The following is a 20,366-nucleotide window of genomic DNA, read 5'->3' on the forward strand; positions in this document are numbered from 1 at the left end:
TTTTTTTCTTTTGAAAACCTATAAAGCTTTTTTAATTAAAAAAATTGAATTGATTTAAAAATATATCAATAACATAACACTAGAGAAATAAAAAAAAAAACATGGAAAAAAAAAAAAAAAGGATGGGCATAGTCAGGGAGGGTAAGTGCTGCTTAGCAAGTGGAGTTGAGTAGTGGAGAAATGGCTACGCAATGGTTGGGTTAGGGAAGATGTCGCTGGGAGCTGGTCGGGGGGTAATGGCCTTTTGCTTTTTGCATTTGAGAGAGAGAGAGAGATTAGGGGTGGGATAGATTAGAGTTGGGCCTTTGGATGGGGAGAAAGCGGTTGGGGTAGGGATAGACAAGGTTGTGGGTTGTTGCTAGGGAGAAAGAAGGAAGAGAGAAGGGTTGTAGTGGCTGAGAAAGGCGGATTTTTCTATTTTTGTTTAGTTCTTAATTTTTTTTAATGAATATTTAAATAATTTTAAAAAAAATCTAACTGAAATTTAACAGAATGGATCAGATTAACTAACAGTCATGAGCACAAGGACCAAATTGGCTAAATTGTGTATTGAAGAAGCCGGGAACACTATATCATAAATTCACCATCAAAATCGTTCTTGACTTTTGCTCCCTTCATCACGCTCTCATTAATTCTTCATGGTTTTGCAAATTGGCTAAATTGAAAATATATGGATTAAATTAGCCAATGTAGTAAAACACAGAGACCATTTTAGCATTTAAGCCATTTTTTTTTTATAAAGTTTATCCAATTTGCTGTCAAAACATATCACTCATACAATCACTTGTTGTGGATTAATTTTTGTATTTTTCTTTTTAAAACTTTTGAACTGTTCAAAAATGTCATATGTTCTGCACAATGTCACGAGTTCCACATTTGTTTCCTGCAAAATCAGCAAGCAAGCATCTTTTGACATCGAGGGTGAAGCATCTTTGGTCAATACTTGTCAGATGGGTGTAACTAGGAAATTATTGTAACTAGTTAGTTACCAGGCTTTGATTTGATTTTTGGTCTTTGTTCTTGGTAAGTATCTTTGGTCAATACTTGTCCAAATATGCGAAAAAAAGTTTGGATAAGGAGAAAAAAAATTGTTTGGATTTTTAAAGAGGTATCAAAACTTTCGTTATTTGTTTTTCATTGCCTGCTCAAAAAAATCAGCCAAAAAGCATCGCACCTTATCCAAACGATCGAGCTGAGAAACATGTACGCCGCTACAACTTGTAGTTGTACTTGCACTCCCAAAGGGCATGCCACGTACACTCCTCAATCAGAATTGATTAATTAATTGTCAATTGCATGGTCATATCAATTTTTAAGTTGATTCGTATTGTACCCTCAGTTTTGTGGGCAAGTACTACTTAATTATCCATGCTATTTAGTGATTTAATTTTTTTCATTTCCTCGTATTTTTTGAAATGAGAAGAATTATAGGAGTATATAACATAATTGAGCCAAATTACGTGTATTGATTCAATTGATTTGTCAATTGTGTTTGACAAATTACAAGATGCACAAGCAATTATTCTACTTTAACAAAAGTAAAGAGGATCCTCTTTTCAAATTCATGCATATTTATTGGCGCTTTGATATACTAAAATATTCATGAAAAATGATATACAATATGAAAATGTATAAACTTTCGGAATAGTTTCTTCAAGCACGTCATTTTGTGATTTTCATAATTCTACGACGTTGCTTTCTTCCTACCACTTTAACAAGCCAATTTGCTGTTCCATTAGAGATTACAAGATATCCCACAGATATTCCAATTACCACACCAAATGCATACCCCATCAACACTACCTTCCAATCAAAACCATTCCCATGCTCCAAATCATCCTCTTGTTGGAATGACGATGGCGGTGATTGATGTGCACTGCATGTTTTAGAAAGTGGCAATCCACACAATCCTATATTTCCACTATATGAGTCATTTTCAAATGTATCAAATTGCTTGCCATGAGGTATAGGCCCCACAAGTCGATTTTCTGAAACATTGAACTTTTCAAGTGATGTTAGATTTACCAATTGCTGAGGAATATCACCAACAAGTTTGTTTGAAGACAGATTTAACCATTCAAGATTGCACATATTGCCAAATGATGGTGGAATTGTACCTTTAAGCTCATTATGAGAAAAGTTAAGCCCCTCCAATGATTTAAGCTTACTGATTACACTTGAAATCTCTCCTCTGAAAGTGTTATATGAGAAATCAATAGTTGTGAAGAACATTAGGATCTTCTTCATTTCAATTTCGAAGCCTTTAATTGTCACTACCACAATATCCTGATAGTAGCACCCTCCCATATATTTCAGTCCATGTTCTTGCGAGTTTATCATGGCTGTCAAATGTTCAAAATATTTGGTTGCCAAGAGATCGCTAAACCGATTGTTTGAGAGGTCCATGATAGCGTGGATACCTTTTGTGGGGGCTTTTTTGTTCCAGGAATTACAGATGGCCCTGGGCTGCTGTAAAGAGCAAATAGATGAAGTTGTCTCTGTGTCTGATTTCAAGAATTAGGCCCCAAAAGTGCTTCGAAAGGTTCATGGAGCCTTAGGAAACACCTTGGTTTCCTTCACCAACGAAACCAATAGTTGCTTACAGATAAATACTTTGGCTTGGCTTGAGAAGCTTGTGTCATAGGAGCTGAGCATTCATGAGTTTAGCATGAGAGAAAGAAAGCCTGGATTATCTATGAGAAAGAGAGGTTCAAAGCAAGGGGAGAGGGAGTTTTAGAAGGATATGTTAAGGAAAAGAGAGGGATAAATGAAGGTGGAAGAATGGGTGGCTTTAGCAAATTTTCAGCAGCTTGACGAAAGCTTCATCAAGCTCTTGGATGGTTTGCTAGAAGAGAAAATGGGGAAGAAATGGAAGAACATAGCTTGAAATCAAAGGGTTTCGGGGATGCTTGCTCTCCCTGGATGTGGCTGAGAGAGAGAGAGAGAGAGAGAGAGAGAGAGAGAGAGAGAGAGAGGAAGAAGATGGAGAATGGAAGAATGGGTGGCTTGAGTAACTCTTTCAGCAGCTTGACGAAAGCTTCATCACACTCTTTGGTGTTTTGCCAGAAGAGAAAAGGGGAAGAAATGGAATCATAAAGCTTGAAATCGAAGGGTTCCAGTGGTGAGAGGTGATGCTTGCTCTCTCTAGATGTGGTTATGAAAGAGAGAGGAAGAAGATGATGGTGGAAGAATGGATGGTTTTAACAAATTTCCGTCAGCTTGACGAAAACTTCAATATTATACTCAATGTATGGACTCAAATTATTATATAAAATAAAATTAAAAAACCTATATTAAATACACACCCAAAATTCATTTACAACATAACAAAGAGGCTTTGAAATTTATTTAAATTACAAAACTGTCATCGATGTCTTAGAGACACTAATAAAAAAGTATCATCTGTTGAATGTCATTAGATACTGATAATGCAAACAGTCGATAAAATACTATTAGTGACGGATTACTAAATTTTGTGACTAATTATTTGAATTGGTTACCAAATAAGGAACAGATAACTAATAACCGTGTCTAAAAGCCCTCCACCATCTTCACTAAAGGCACGAACAACTTAAAAACCATGCCTAAAAGCCCTCCACCGTGTCATTGTACCAACAAAACTTGTAAGTACACGTCATCGTCTACACCCTTCCTTCTTTCTTTTACCCCTCATATTTTAGGTGTGCTTTTTTCAGGCAAGCAGAGCTCTCTCTCTCTCTCTCTCACAACTGTTGAACCACCTCCTCCTCCTCCCTCCCTCCTCTCTCAACCTCTCCATCTGACTCAGATCCTCCGTTCTCTCGGATCGTTTGTCGTGGCTTCACAGGTTTCAGTTTTTTCGATAACCTTTATGACGATGTCCGTTGGTCTTCGGCAATTGACACGTCGCTTCTCCATCTTATTCTCACATTGCAGTCTTCCGTCAGCCACTCTCTCACCCTCTCAATCCCGTTAATTGCCTCTTGCACCATCGAATGACCCCCCCGAAACCCAGACGAAAAACCCCCAAATTTTACCCATAAACCAAACTCAGACCGCTGCCTCCTTCGCTCAAAGGCGAAAGGTATAGTTGTTTCTTTTCTCCTCTTCTTTTTGTAATTTGATCTGCATATTATTATTTCATAACTTTTGGAAGGTTTGAAGATTTGCTACATTTTCCTAAGGATTGAATTCCTTGTGTTTTTTTTTTTCACCCCCTCTTTTTTAAGCAGATTAATTAATTAGTTAACACATTCATTCAAATGAAGGAATCAGGCAGTTTTTGCAACAAATAATCTGGTACGAAGATGCTTCTTTGAGCCTGAAAATGCAAATATGTTGGCCAAAACCAATGAATAGGAGGGATTCGCATATTAGATAGGAGTGAGGGTAGCAACACAGTAGTCATTTACTGTTTAAGCTAATTTTGAGTTATTCCCTACTCTTTTACCCATTTATCTCTATGGTAGGTATTAACTGCAGCATTATGATTAAATGTCATCTTCTGCTTTCCTCGAATTTACTAATTCATGACTCTTATAGATTCTCCCCATTTTTGGTACTTCCTTGAGCTTGTGGATGAATCTTTCAAAAATATCCATTGCAATTGTGGTACACATGGATGAGGTAATTCATAAATTTCATATAACAGGGGCACAAGTGCTCTACATGTCAATCTTTTGCGATATTCCAAAATGCCTAAACTTTACAAACTACAGCTACAAGCCATGTGTTTTAATCCTTCAGTGCCAATCGTTGGTAACAATAGTTGTTTTGTCAGGTGGGAAGAATACGAACCGAGAACTTGCAGCCACGTACACTCCTCAACCAAAATTGATTAATTAATTATCAATTATATGGTCATAATCAATTTTTAAGTTTTGTACCCTCAATTTTGTGGGCAAATATTACTTAATTATGCATGCTATTTACTGATTTAATTCTTTTCATTTCTTTGTATTTTTTGGAATGAGAAGATTTATAGGAGTATATAACATAGTTAAGCCAAATTGCGTGTACTCATTGAATTGATTTGTCAGCTGTGTTTGACAATTACAAGATGCATTGGCAATTACTCTACTTTAACAAAAGTAAAGAGGATCCTCTTTTCGAATTCATGCATATTTATTGGTGCTTTGACATAATACAATATTCATAAGAAATGATATACAATATGAAAATAGATAAACTTTTGGAATGGAACCTTCAAGCACGTCGCTGTGTGATTTTCACAATTTTACGCCATCACTTTATGCCGGCCACTTTCACAAGCCAATCGGGTGTTCTGTTAGAGAGTACAAGATAGCCCACAGATATTCCAATTACCACCCCAGATGCATACCCCATCAACACTACCTTCCAATCAAATCCATTCTCGTGCTCTGTGGCGATGATTGATGTGGACCACATGTTTTAGAAAGTGGCAATCCACACAATCCTGTATTTCCACTATATGAATCATTATCAAATGTATCAAATTGCTTGCCATGAGGTATGGGCCCCACAAGTTGATTTTTTGAAACATTGAACTTTGATAGTGACGTCTAATTTGCCAGTTGCTCCGGAATATCCCCAACAAGTTTGTTTGAAGACAGATCTAACCATTCAAGATTGCTCATTTCGCCAAATGATGGTGGAATTGTACCTGTAAGCTCATTATGAGAAAAGTTAAGCCCCTTCAATGATTTAAGCTTACTAATTACACTTGAAATCTCTCCTCTAAAAGTGTTGTTTGAGAAATCAATAATTGTGAAGTACGTCAGGATCTTCTTCATTTCAATTTCGAAGCCTTTAATTGTCACAACCACAGTATCCTGATAGTAGGCCCTCCCATATATTTCAGTCCATGTTCTTGCGAGTTTATCATGGCCGTCAAATTTTCAAAATATTTTGTTGGCAAGAGACCGCTAAACCGATTGTTGGAGAGGTCTATGATATGCAATTTTTTGGAATGGAAACTTAGTTTTTGGAAAGCATATTTCACCAGAGAATTTGTTAGACCTCAAGATAAGAACCTGCAACTTCGGAAGAGATTCCAGCCAATTTGGGAATGTGTCTTGAATTTTGTTGTTTCCAAGGTCTAGAACTTCCAACTCTCTACATGTGAGCAAAGATTGCGGCAACGACCCTTCCAACTGATTTCCATTAAGATCAAGATTTCTCAAAACGTTTCCCTTAGAAAATGTGCCAGGAATCACGCCATGAAATTTATTATTCCGTAGATTCAAAACAGAGAGGCTCTGACTGAAATTCCCTATGCATTGATGAATTTTGCCACTCAATTTATTATTAGACAAATCAAGGATTTGAAGGCTACTCAGGCTGCAGATCCTTGGAGGTATCTCTCCAGTGAATTGATTATTTGATATGAAAAAGTAAGATGTGGAAGGTGATGGAATTGGAAGCTCTCCTTGGAGAGAATTGTTGCGAAGGTCAAGATAGTAAAGATTTTTCCACCGAAGCGGTCCTACAGTGCCAGTCAAAGAGTTGTGAGAAAGATCCAAATAACCCAATGAATCTTTCCCCAAATCCAACAACCATTTGGGAATGTTGGCTTGGATTCGGTTGTGGGAAAGGGATAACGTGTGCAAATTTGGTGCGGCCCTTAGAAAGTATGGGAACTCACTTATGTTACAAGACGACAAATCTAGTAACTGAAGTTGAGGCCAGGTGTTGTTTCTCAAATGGTTGAAGCTCAAGGATAGATGATTAAAGGAAAGATTAAGCCACATGAGACTTTGGAGTTTGGAAAACTTTTCAAACTCCACAGTGCCACTCAAGTTATTGGATGATAGATCAAGATCCGTAACCTTCTCAAGTTCAAAGATTGATCTTGGAATCTGGCCATCCAGCTTGTTATCACTTAAACCAAGCCTTGACAAAGAACGAGATTGGAACTCAATGATATTACCGCTGAGTTGGTTGGATGATAGATCAAGGTAATGAAGATTCTCAAGTTCAAAGATTGATCTTGGAATCTGGCCATCCAGCTTGTTATTCCTTAAATAAAGCCCTAACAAAGAACGAGATTGGAACTCAATGATATTACCGCTGAGTTGGTTGGATGATAGAACAAGCGACTGAAGTTTCTCAAGCTCAAAGATTGATCTTGGGATCAGGCCATCCAGCTTGTTATCATTAAAGAAAGCAATGACAAAGAGCGAGATTGGAACTCAATGATATTACCGCTGAGTTGGTTACTTCTGAGGTCTAAATACTCCAATGATGGCAAACTACCTAACCAAGATGGTATTGTTCCGTTGAGTTGGTTCTCATATAAAATGAGCTCGGTTAAGTGTCGAGGAATATGACCCACCAGTTGTTGTTTTGAAAAATCATATAAAGAAGAGTTCGATGTCGAGTTGCTATACACTTCTAGAAACTGACCGACATAGTTATTGCCACCGAGATTTAAGGAAACAAGGCTCTCAAGGTTTAAAAAGAACGACCATGGGATTTGGCCACCAAAACTGTTAGACGAGAGGTCCAACCGCATGATTTGTGTGAGGTTACCAAGAAATGCAGGATATGATCCTACAAAACTGCAATTGTTGAGATACAAATCTCTCAAAGACTTGAAATTTCTTGTCAGATGATGCCAATCTACTAAGATTCTTGTATAAGAAAGATCCAGCATCTCAAGGGGACTGCTCCAGTTAGACTCGGGGAAATAACCTGTGAGGTTATAGTTGTTGCCTAAATATAAGAGTCGAAGATTTGGTCGGTGGAAAATGCTTTCTGGGAATTTTCCTTGCAAGTGGCAATCAGAGAGTTCAAGAGTTTTCAAAGAAGAAGACAGATTTTTGAATGAATTAGGTACAACTGATGACATATCAACTTCGTTTAGAACAAGCTCCCTAAGATTGGTTAGGTTTTGAACAATTCTGTTAAAAGTAAGAGTATCAACATGTGGCACAACTGGAAATGAATATTGCGAAAGATTGAGTGAAACCAAGGTGGAAAGGTGGGGAATTTCGGAAGGGATTGGGCCACTGAAATTGGAGTAAGAGAGGTCAAGGTGAGTCATACTTACAAAGCCACCAAATTTGGATGGAATTGGGGAACCTCTGAAATCATTTTCAGAGAGGTCTAGCCTCTTGAGATGGCCGAGGGAGAATAAGCTGCTATTGGAATGGATATTGCCTTGAAGCCCACCCGAACCAAGGTTGAGACCGATCACATGACCAGTCATCTTTTCACAAGTGACTCCACTCCATGCGCAACAATCCTTGCCTTTCTGCCAAGAAATTGTCCTATTAGAATTGGAGTAATAAAAGGTATCAATAATAGAAAAGGAGTTTTTGAATTGAAGCAAAGCGGAGCTGTCTTCAGGATGGCATAAATGCCTTGAAGAAAGAGAAGAGGAAGAGTTTGATGATGAACAAGTAGAGTTGAATTGACAAGTAGTAGAGAGCAGGAAGAGGAGGCAGAACCATGACAACCAACCCATCTTTCTTTAAAAATCTAAAGGATATAGTTATTGTGAGCAATTCTATACTGGATATGTTGATATTTATAACAAGCTTAATGAATAGTAATTTATCATCTTTAAAGATAATCAAGTATCATTGTGCCCATTGTAACGATTGGATCCCATTATCACACCGGTGTAGGTCCCAATTTGAAGTGCTGATAATTGACATTGAGGGTGAAGGCCTGCTACACCAATGTTAGCTGGCTTTATTTAATTTTTTTTTTTTGGGTAATATGTTCATGGAATTGGAAAAAATTTGCACCAAGTCTTTGATTTGTGGCCCTTTTTGGTGAAGTTTGACAATAAGGTTGTCCCATTGTCACACAGGTGTAGGTCCCATTGTTAGCTGCTACATCAATTTGAATTGTTGATAATTGACATTATTGAGGATGAAGGCCTACGTCTATTCATCTATTTGGAAAAAATTTGCCCCAAGTCTTCGATATTTGGTTGTCTTTCGTCTTAGTATGTAACATTTCTGCGTGTTAAAATGGGCACTTTAATTTTTATTGACTTGCTAATCTGGGTTTATAATTGACCATCAAAATCGTTCTTGTCTTCACTAGTAGTCACTAGTGACTTTTGCCCCCTTCTTCACACTCTCACTAATTCTTATCATCTGCTTCTCCATGGTTTTGCTTGTCTTTTCACATAGTTGGGGGTCCTGCAACATGTACTAATCAAGTGGTCCACATATGATTCGAATTTGCGTATTGAAGAAGCCGAACCGAGTATTCATAAATTGACCATCAAAATCATTCTTGACTTTTGCCCCTTTATTCAAGCTCTCCTTAATTCTTCATGATTTTACTTGTCTTTGCACTTTCTGTCTCCACTCTTAAGCATTTGATAGGCCTTAGGCCTTTAGTCCAATCTCTGAATGAACATTCAGAACAAATTCATAAACAAAAATTTCTTTTAAATTTTCATTTATGAAAATCCATTATATTTCTCTAGGGCTAAAGAAAAGAAAGGAGTTAATAAATAAAGTCATCAACATAAAAATTAAAACAATCCTTTAGATAAAATCTAAATAATATAGTAATTAAATCCAATATAAAGCTAGCTACTACAACCTCTCGGCCACAGTTTCTTTGAATCTTGCTCAATCTTTCACATTTTCTTTGATGCTCTCTCTCACATTAACATGCTAGAGTTTCTTGTGCCTTTCATTCATCAGCTACCAAATTCCTAAACATGTATCATTACTAACTTCGAAGAAGAAATTACAGCACTAAAACATGTTAATGTTACATTAATTTCATTACCTCATTGAACGTTTCCGCAACATTGTTTGTCATGAGGTATGGGCCCTACAAGTTGGTTTTCCGCAACGTTGAATTTTCAAGTGTTGTCAAATCTGTCAATTGCCCAGAAATCTCACCAACAAGCATGTTTGAAGAGAGATCTAACCATTCAAGATTGCTAAAATTGCCAAATGAGGGTGGAATTGGACCTGTAAGATCATTATGAGACAAGTTAAGTCCCTTCAATGACGTTTTAGGAAGGTCCAGAAAAAGCTGTTCTACTTCTTTTTGGATTCGAGTATTTATTAACCTTAGTTGTATAGTTAGGAGTTCATTATTAAAGAAATATATACAACAATTAATTTGAATAAGTACCATGTAATTTGAATTTGGAAAGAGTTGGCAAAGCCTACAGCATAAGAGGAGAAAGGGAAAACATGAGTCTTAATATGGTGACCTCAAAGTAATCTTCATTTTAACATGAGTCTCAATATGTCGGCAGACATTATACTTGGTGCGTTGGTGATTGAATAATGCTTTGCATTATTCTTTGTCTTCTTTGGCTATTTAATCAGGCAAGTAGTGCATGAGAAAAGTGTGCTTGTGTATAGCAACATTAATTCAACATCTATTCAGCTAATTGGAAAACTTTGCACCAAGTCTTTGATATTTGGTCGTCTTTTTATGCTCATTTCATTTCTGCGTGTTAATTTTGATAGTCAAGTTGTCGAAATATGAATCTTTCTTGTCCATATATTATTACGTTATCAACAAATTAATGGACACTACTTTCTCCGACTTTAACTTTACATAAAGCCATTTGCAGCTTTGTATTTATTCGGAGAATTGTGCCTCCTAATGATGGAAATAAGCATTTGGTAGGCCTCAGTCCTTTAGTCCAATTTGTGAATGAACTTTTAGAGAAAATTCATAAACGAAAAAGAAAGAAAAAAAAGGTACCAACTTTTCTTTGCAGGAAAAGGTGGAACAACTTCAACGTTATTACTTGCACATGAAGTGTTTATCACTCTAGCGTGGGATTGGGGCAGGGGAGAAAGGGGTAGAGAGATGTCTCTTTTTTCTCTCTTTTATTTCTTTAAAAATGAAAAGACTAAAATACCCTTAAAAATGGATGAAAAATTGGATTTTGTAAAATAAAGGTGACATTTCTCTTAAATTTTTCTTTAAGGTGACAAATTGAAACTGAGTTACAAATTCAGGTGACATTTCTACAAAAAAAAAAAAAAAACACTAATGCTAATCACTAATAAGAATTGTGCAATCAGAAAATAATTTAGGAATCATCTATTATATACGTCAATTAACAATTGTAAAATAGAACTAGATTTTAACTGAGAATTTCTAAATCAAGTTGAAGGCTTTCATATGTAATAACCCAAAACAAAATATCTAAAAAGAAAGAAAATATCTAAAAAGTAAGGAAAATATCTTTTAGCAAAAAGACAAGTTTGCCCTCGCATATTTTAATGGGAGAAAATTTGACTTTTGTCGAAGCGCATTGCGATTTAAACTGCGTCATTGCATAGAAGCGTGTGAAAGCGATTTCGTAAACCGCGGAGGTAGACCGAATCAGTTTGTATGTAACGAAGAAGATATGGTCTAAAAATCGCGAAGGGCAAAATGGTAATTTGGCCAAAAAGTCAGATTTTTATCCCTTCTCTCTCCTCTCCCCCGTCACTTTCTCTCTCTTCTCTCTTTCTCTCCCGTCGCACCCGATCATTGCGACCCTTCACCTTCTCGGCGATGGCCCGACCACCACAGGCCGAGCTGATCTCCGCCGTGGGTACCATCGGGTCCGCCTCCCTCTCGCCGTCAAAACCTGACCGACCTCCACCGGGCCGCCGGGAGCTGATCGGAAAACCATGTTTTCCGACGGATGTTCGTCCGAATCCACCGGAACTTCCAGCTCGAATTTCTCCTTCAATTCTCCACCAAATCGATCGAGTAAGGTATGGTTTCTCAGCTATTTTTCACGTTCTAGCTGATGGATGTATGAGTTTCGATGATTTTAGCTCTAAAGCGATCAATTTTCGACTTGAATTCTGGCCAAAACTTCGGCCGCCAAAAACTACTGTTTCTGGTCACTTTTTGGGGTATGTCCAAGAACAAAAGTGACTCCAAATGGGGTTTTTTACCTAGGATAGGAGTTTGGAGTCTTGGTTCCGAGATTTTTCGGCCACCCGAAATCGCTTAAGACACCCAAATCTGCCCGCGCGTGCTGGGGCTCGTGGGCGAGGGTGGTGATTTTTGTGACCCTCGTGTCGTCACGAGCGCGTAGGATTTCGCGGATCTCGATTCGGAGTCCGTTTGAGCCCCGAACTGATTTTCCATATCGCGCGATCCGTGGGTGCAGTGTCGTCAAATAATCGGATCGCGCTTGATTTCGGATATGTCGGTCTACATGGCCTCAGGATCGTGTAGGATTCGATGGATTGCGAATCGGAGTCCCGGATACTCCGAAATCGCGAACCCTGGGGCTAAGGTTTGGATTTTAAACAATAACGCGATTTTGGCCAATCCGACCGTCCGTTTTGGACCAAACTCGCAGAACATGGTTCCCTCTATGTAAGGAACCTTCAGGGAAGCCCAGATTGGCCATCGGAGATCGTGGATCCACGGGGTCTCGGGTCAGCGGATCTGGCAGTTTATCGCTTAGCTGAGCGTCGGACCTTCCAAAACTGGTCCAAGTGTTTGAAAGGGCTAATGTGGGCATAGAAGTAACTTGGGATGAGATGCACGTATTTCTAAGAGCCGGGGGCAGGGTGTTTAAGTTAAATTCTTTTTGTCCAGCAGTTTATTAATTTATTATTCTTGGATAATCAGGCACCAGGAGTCCAGCTAACCCACAGGAGGGACCTTCGAAGGGTCCAGTTAGCTCGAACCAGCAGTGAGTGGACTTTCTTTCATGAATTATTTTATATAAATGAGTTATATAAAGGATTTCTATAAATAAGATTTCATAAGTGATTTTATATTGATTTTATATAAATGAGTTTTTATAAATGAGTTTATTTGAATAAATTTCTTTATTTGATCTTGAGTAAGCTTTATTATGTTTCCGAGCATGATTAGTACAGAAATAGTTCCATAGTTTTGTGCTGCTTACTTACACATGCTAAAGAGTTATAGAAAACAGAGTTTGAGGCTTATGGCAGATGAAATAGCAACACAATTTGAGATTTCAGTTATAAATCAGATTTTTCTAAAGGAATTTGTTTTAAAACCACCTCGTACCCATTTTCTTTGGTGATTACCCAGAGTTGGACCGATGTCTACTGACATTAGGGGTGGCAATTTCGGATACGACCCGATACACGACTCGAAACCCGCACGAGAAATTAGCGAGTTCAACCCGTACGATAAAAAAACAGGTCAATTTCGGGTCAACCCGTCCTGACCCGTTTAATAAACGGGTGGGTTTTGGGTCAACCTGCTAACCCGCTATAATACCTATCTAACCCGTTTATTTAACGGGTCGTGTCACGGGTCGTGTCAACCCGCATCGAACCCATTAACCCGTTTTATTTGCAAGTGATATGAACTTTTCTGTTCAATTTGGAGTTGAACTTGAACTTTTCTATTCAATTTGGAGTTGAACTTGAACTAATGAATATATATTTGTATTTAATTATTTACTTAGGTTGTATTTGGGGGAAGTTTTATCAAACTGTTAAAATTATTAATTTAGTTATAATAAAAAATGAACAGGTGGCGGGTTACATGGGTTGGGTCGTGTCAACCCGTTTATAAACGGGTCGTGTTCGGGTTGACAATTTCTGACCCATTTATTAAACGGGTCGTGTTCGGGTTGACTATTTCTGACCTGTTTAAAATCTCGACACGACACGAACTCGACACGACACGACCCATTGCCACGCCTAATCCTGCCAGAGCGACTCGAGCTGACTTGGTGTCATCGAGGAATCTGCCGGCGGATCAGGCTGATCATAGTCCCCTGATTTCGCCAGTTTGCGGCTCGGGTAGACTGTGTGAAGCCCGAGACCTGCCAGGGGAATTGACGGACATGACAGGGGTACAAATAGGTGGTATTTTTCAGAGGATTTGAGTTTTCTTTTATTCAAGTATGACTTTCAGTTATTTTATATCAGTTTCTTGATATTCGTGCATTTATATCTTTACATATTGGTTCAGTTATACAAGTACAGTCATCAGTAGGTTTTTACATGCTTATTTGAATACTCTATATTGAAATCTAGACAAACCCTCAATTTAGACTTCTTCTTATTTTTAAATGGGGGTTATTATGTTTATAAAATTGTTTTCAAGAACATTATTTTTGTCCACTCGCCTTTTCAACTTGTTTTTCGCCCCCAGGCCATAGAAGTACGCGGGATCCACCACCGGGCCATTCAAAGCTTCCGCGTCACCTTGTAAGGTAGAGTTTTGTAGAAAATCCTTGAAACTCTGAAACTTAGAAAATGCTCTGATATCAAGTTGAAACTGTGAAACTAGAGTTGAGATGGGTTATTTGAGATATTCTGGCAGTTTGTGTGAATTTATTGATTGTTTAACAGGTGAAAAATTTTGGGATTGGTCAAAATACAGGGGAGGCTCTGCCGAAATTTCGGCAGAAGTCTAAGGGAAATCTGAAAAGAATTTAAGACGAGAAGGGTAAAAAAAAAAAAAAAAAAAAAAGGGTCTTTTGTGCCCGACATTCGCCAGATGTCGGACACGCACAGGATTCGACTCGAATTCCTAAGTGGAAATTGGATCGGGTCCTGTCATCATATCTTTGCACAACATGAGTTTAATTTCTAACACCCAATAACGTTGTCTGGAATACTCCATTGATCCATGATCCATGAATGCCTAGCTCAGAGTCAAACCAACCAAATCCTTTCTTCCTTCCTAAGTCCTGTGGACTAGTGGATAACAGATCTCAATCAAAATTACTGTAATATGAATTCATTATATGTACTCTAAGTTAACAGTGTTAACTTTCAATTAAATTAAAACTAATAATTCATGAAAAAAATAAAAAAGACCCATCAAGGTTTCTCAACTTCAAGCTCTGTTTCGCTTTCTCATAAATTTTGTGGGAAGGGAAAGAGCTTAAGAGAAATCAAAATCTTTATGGAATGTTCATGAAGAAGCCAGATAAGGCAGAGGCTCGGAAGCATATGCGTAGCCATGTTTGGGGCTTGAATAAGAAAGTGGGGGCGATACAGTAAATAAGCCTTTATTTTATCCCCTTCCTTACGTCCTTTCTGCTCACGTGCTTCTATACGGTTTTGGTTATCTTTCCACTATCTGCCCCTACCCTTAAGCATTTGGTAGGCCTTAGTCCTTTAGTCCAATCTGTGAACGAACTTTCAGAGAAAATTTATAAACGAAAAACAGAGAGAAAAAAAAGAAGGTACTAACTTGTAGTAAAAGATGGAACAACTGCAACATTATGAATGGCAATAAAAAAGAAGGTAAAGGGTATTCGATCGATTCACCAGATTCCACTTGATCCATAAAATGATGGGAAAACTGCTACAACAGTACTTTTCTTTTTGTTTTTTGTTGGTACAGTACAACGTTTCCCAGACTACATAGAATCACAACATTGTCCTTTTAATAATCCAACGTTACTTATAATTATTTGACGGACCATGAAACAATAAGTGAATACAAAGGTATTATTACACTGCAATGAAATTGGGACTATATCTATGTTATCTGTATTCTTGAAAGTTGACATGCCTTGCGCTCGTGCATGCCCCACAGCCTCCTGAATATCCATCGAAATTTATTCAGTATACTAAGACTAATGGAAATCTCATGCGCACAACCACAAATTTAGAAAATCAAAAGAGGCAAGTTAAGAAATAACCTTCTGGCCGCCTAGTTCAAGTTAGCACACCCCACAGCGCAAAGTGAAGTTGGCAGTCTCAGTGTATCTCCTTTTACTGAGAAGCAGAATCATGGTATTAAGGCATAATTTTGGTATACCTGAGCTATACGAGTAGTAGGAGCACAAAATGGAACCAAGAGTGACGAAACACATATTACCTCAAGCATTTTGATAACATAGTAGGCAAAACATGGGAAAAAAGTTCAAACAAAATTCATCTTTTACATACAGACTAAACACATCAAACATGTCCTATAGTTCTCAATCATCTTAAGTCGAGAACAAATTTATTGATTATTATTTTGAAATGTTCAAAAACCAGATTTTGCATGCACGGAGTAATAAGCGTGCACTGTTAGTACTATTCAGGTTCAACAACTAGGATGCCCTCAGTACATAGAGATCTGGAAAAAAATTTCAAGACAGTGTACTAGAAGTTAAAAAATATTGTCTCTTCAACTTGTATAGGTTTGTAAACTAGGTTGATCGATGTATAGTGAACTAGAAAACTTCTGCACACTGAACTACATGTTTAGAGTGGAAGTATCAGAAATAATCCCCTAAATCACATGCTCTGTATTTTTTATCATCTCAACATGCTAATTCCAGACTAAAAGCCCAAGGAACATTTAATGTTTTCACATATTATGTGTAGTAGTGTTTGTATGTGCACTATGGATAGAAGCCACCATGAAACCATAAGCACTACCTTTGTTCTTCTTTCACAAGATTAAGAGCGAGCCCCTCAACTGGCCCAATGGTACTGTCCTTAACTGCAAATATAGTCTGATCAAACTCCTCTGGAGCTCCCTCAAGGGGTGACATCTGAGACAATATGATGCAGAAACCAATGACCATTAACTGGGAAAATTTAACCTTAATTAGAAACAGAGGAGAGCAAATGTCCAGAAATAAAATAGCTTAAATATCAGTAACTATCTTTGTTTTAACATATATTGAAAATTAATTCACATCAATTATAAATCATGAAAAAGTACAACTCGAAAAGAGCAAAAGCCAAGACCTACGAGGCAAAGTCTCTCAGCACATAGGTAAAGAGAGCATGGGAAAAAGGGAAGATTCAATAGCCATTGAGCAGTCTGTGTTGTTGTGAAAGAGATTAACATTAGATTTGTTAGGGAGATACAGAGGTGTGGCTCTCAGGCGATTTGAGTCCTATGTGCTTACATGTTTGGCGTTAAAAACTCAAAAAACATAGGAGAACTTGGTTGGGTGTTGAAAATTGGGATTTATTTAAGGGCATTTTGGTAAAACAAGGAAACCACATATTTCCAAAAAATTGGCCCTACTTGAGGCCATAGTGAAGCCACTTCTTACTTATCCGTCCACACTGATAACCAGTAAAATTCATAAACAGAAAATTAACATAAATCATCAGAACCACATACAGCTAAAGCATCGTAATGAAGCCCATCTTGGATCAGCAGAGCCCTTTCGGAATACTTCTCTTGTCAAAAGTACCCCATACGAAAATGAGCATAAACATTCCGAAATGGAACTGACAAGATTAATATACATGAGAACTCACTACTAATGCTATTTCTTGAACAGTCAATCTTATAGACAAGTGGCTACACACACTATTTCTTGAACAGTCAAGGCGCAGAAACTTTGTCAAATATATCAACAATGTGCAATACTGTCAAAGAAGACATAAGTCAGTATTGTATAATTAAGGTTCGGATACTTAGTTGGCTATCAGAAATAACCAAAACTTTCACAAGAAAAGCTTTTCATTGTGCATTTTGTTTCATAACCAATATTCATATACGTAGGAAAAGGAAAGTTTATTTATTTTTAACAAACCTCCCCACTTCTCAGAGTCAAGAATCCAAGAACAATACTCTTCATTTGGTTTACCTAGAAATGCTTCAGAATACTTAGTTGGATCACTTGCTACTGTTGCTGCTATAACCTTCACATCATGGATGACCACAAAATGATCAGGAAGTAAGTATCGCACTTATGCATGCTTAATACAAACATGGAGCTATATATGCACAAAAACTGACCTTAAATGACTGGTGTACTTATAATCCCTGAATGTCCATATACCTGTCTCAACTCAGGAGCTTTTTTTCTTGTCATGGTCGATAGCATACCTACAAATGAAGGGTGACTATTGAATAGAAAAATTGGCCTTAAATGATGCAGCTCAGTTCATTGCAATAGACAATGGATAGAATAGAAGGTTGTATTGGAGCTTACCCAACCGCATTGAAGAGGCAACTATTGTCTGAGGGAATAGCCCTTCTTACTACAATACCTTCCATATTATAAATATTTATACCTGAAACATTTTAACAATTTGAATGTTTCAAACGATGATGGTTTTATAATAGACAAGCACAAGCCAAAGAGCTGAGAGAAGGAAACACATGAATATTTAATTCAAAAATATGGACCCAAAAAGCATTGAACTCCATAGAAGTGGTTTGTGTGAAGAAGGAACCTTTTGTGATTACAATGGAAAGGAGAACAAAGATTATTAAGATACAAAAAAAGATAGGAGTCCAATCAAAAGTAAACATCTACAGATAAAGAAAAGAATTACACATAAAAACTTCCTTAAGACTGAATCCTAAAGTTACAGAAGTATGAGACAATACGAAAAGAAGGCTGAGGACTCAAACAAAACCTAACATCACATACTCAGCAGCAGACAGCCAAGTACCAACCAGAACCAGATTCAATTACTGGTAGCAGCAGGCCATGATTGAAAACATTCAAAGAAAAGGAACAAATATAATATAGTGTACAGAAATGAAATTTTACAAATTTTTATCAGGAATGAATCTGAAATGAAAGAAAAAAAGGAACTTTAAAGAATCCATACTCTTATCAGTTCTTTAAGGTGCCAATAAATGAACCTAATATGTCAAAAGCCTACCCAGAAAACCACCCAGTTATGTGCACCCATAAACAAAACATATTATCGAAATAAATCCTCAAATAATTCCACAAAGGAAACCAACCTTCAGACTTAGAAACCCAATACCAAAGCTATAAAACAAACCCAGAGCTGAATTTGAAACCACCCAAAAGCATAAATTGAAAAAAGATGACAAATAAATAATGTGGCAATGAAATTTCCAGATCCAGTAAAAGTATTCGTACCAAGAGCAGCATATTCAAATAGACATGATACAATTTGGAAGAGAAGAGGAAAACAGATAAGAAAAAGAACTCACTCTGTTTCTTCCTTTTTCGTCTATAAGGTAATGGTAGTTGTGCAAATACTTTGACTAGGAGGTGGTGGTCGCCTGCCTGGTTTTGGCTATGGCTTCTGTGTTAAGCGAAATACAAGAAAATGCATAGATTATAAATGCAGGGACTCGGGATCTGTCACATTGGTTCCTGTGTTTGACCTCTTTGGAAAATTTAGTCCGTGTCTGTCAATTTACTTCTTGTATTTATAGTTATTTTTTTATTGATTTAAAATATTCATTAACCTTTAAAGGAAAAATTAACATAAAATTATAAAATAAAAAAAGAACATAATTAATTAAAAAGTAAAATGGGGGTATAAGTGGAGAGAAGAGGAGTGGGAAAATCAAAATATATACAACTAATAAAACACTTTTGACATTTTAGCTCATACCCAGTACAAATATATATTTAATTAAGAGTGCTGTTATTTCCACCTTTTTTTTCTATTTCCCTAGAAATTATTGTATAATTTCTCCTATTTCCCCACCCACATCATCTTCTTACCCACCATGTAAGTTTGAAAAAAATACAATCTTATATTTTCACCCACCATTATTCCTAAAATACCCTTTAATTATTAATTCAAACAAATTCTCTTTCATTTGGTTTTTCTCATAATAAAAACATGGGATTTATATTTTCTTTACATTATTCTTTTGATTGAGTAGTTTTGTCACTGTAAAGTGAAGTTTTTTTTTCTTTTTTTTGGTTGTGTTTATTTAACTGTCGAATAATTTTATTTTTTTTAGGGGTCAAGTTCGTTTAATTTGAGTTTGATTATAGGCATAAATGGTGCAAAATCAAAATAACTTGTGTTTGGGCCTAAGAATTCCACACGCCAGCCCATTTTTGAAGAAGAGGCCCATGAACAAAAAAAAACAAAAAAGAAAACAAAAAAAGGAAGAAGAATGGGCATTGGCTCCAGAAAGCAATTAGAAGCCCAAGTTTTTGCAGAGATTTAAAAAACACAAAAAAAATAATAATAAATAAAATTACCAATTAAATGATAATTCATGACCAAACAGGTCGAAAACCTCTAAAGAAATTGGATTAAGCTCAGCTTCTGAAGAATTCTCACCACTTGATCTTGAAAGCAAGTCACCAGATCTTTTCTTACTAAAAAAACGTTTTCCCAGAAGAGCCCCACGTGACTACCTAACTTTGAAAATTCAAAAATTTCAACTATCATAGAGGAGTTGATAGAGAGTTAATGAAGGCAGGTATAAAAGGAAGACTTCTCCAAATTTTTGCAGCCAAAAAGATCAAAATCCCTTTTTATATACAAAGAAACTCAGCACCAAAACAGGTGACCTGTCCAAGAGATAAGCAAACTATGTTCTCAAGAGATAAGTAAGAAGTAAGGGAGTTGTTCAAACAGAAAAAGCAAACTGATCATCATGGCAGATTGTGTCTTTCCTTCTTTACAAAGAACAAATAGAGAGCAAAAGGAGTTGATTTTCTTTTTTTGGTAAAAGCAAGGAAAAAGGTCACCATGGGAACCGGCTACTGATGGTTCTTCACTGCCAGAATAGATAGCGTCCACTTTTGTGGCATT

At 37.0% G+C, this 20,366-nt stretch overlaps 2 protein-coding genes and 1 long non-coding RNA gene across 5 annotated transcripts; all 3 read right to left on the reverse strand.

Moving 5' to 3' along the window:
• Nucleotides 1-1,662: 1,662 nt before the first annotated feature.
• Nucleotides 1,663-2,406, reverse strand: LOC117625478 (putative receptor like protein 25). The gene has a single exon (XM_034357028.1). The coding sequence runs from the start codon at nt 2,404-2,406 to the stop codon at nt 1,663-1,665; it is 744 nt and encodes a 247-aa protein (XP_034212919.1).
• Nucleotides 2,407-5,522: 3,116 nt separating this feature from the next.
• LOC117625479 (receptor-like protein 6) lies at nt 5,523-8,170 on the reverse strand. Its single transcript, XM_034357029.1, has 3 exons — nt 7,366-8,170; nt 5,994-6,991; nt 5,523-5,792 (listed from the first exon to the last, which is right to left on the reverse strand). The coding sequence occupies exons 1-3, from the start codon at nt 8,168-8,170 to the stop codon at nt 5,523-5,525; spliced, it is 2,073 nt and encodes a 690-aa protein (XP_034212920.1).
• An 8,125-nt stretch (nt 8,171-16,295) lies between these two features.
• On the reverse strand, nt 16,296-18,961 carry LOC117626257. 3 transcript variants are annotated; one of them, XR_004585530.1, is made up of 4 exons: nt 18,793-18,961; nt 17,810-17,891; nt 17,657-17,703; nt 16,296-17,516 (listed from the first exon to the last, which is right to left on the reverse strand). It is a non-coding gene; the product is annotated as an uncharacterized LOC117626257 (long non-coding RNA). The 3 variants fall into 3 exon arrangements; XR_004585532.1 differs by having other exon boundaries at nt 17,614-17,703; XR_004585531.1 differs by lacking the exon at nt 18,793-18,961 and adding an exon at nt 18,577-18,635.
• Nucleotides 18,962-20,366: the final 1,405 nt, after the last annotated feature.

The sequence above is a fragment of the Prunus dulcis genome, chromosome 4 (genome assembly GCF_902201215.1).
Source record: "Prunus dulcis chromosome 4, ALMONDv2, whole genome shotgun sequence".
NCBI classification, from domain to species: domain Eukaryota; kingdom Viridiplantae; phylum Streptophyta; class Magnoliopsida; order Rosales; family Rosaceae; genus Prunus; species Prunus dulcis.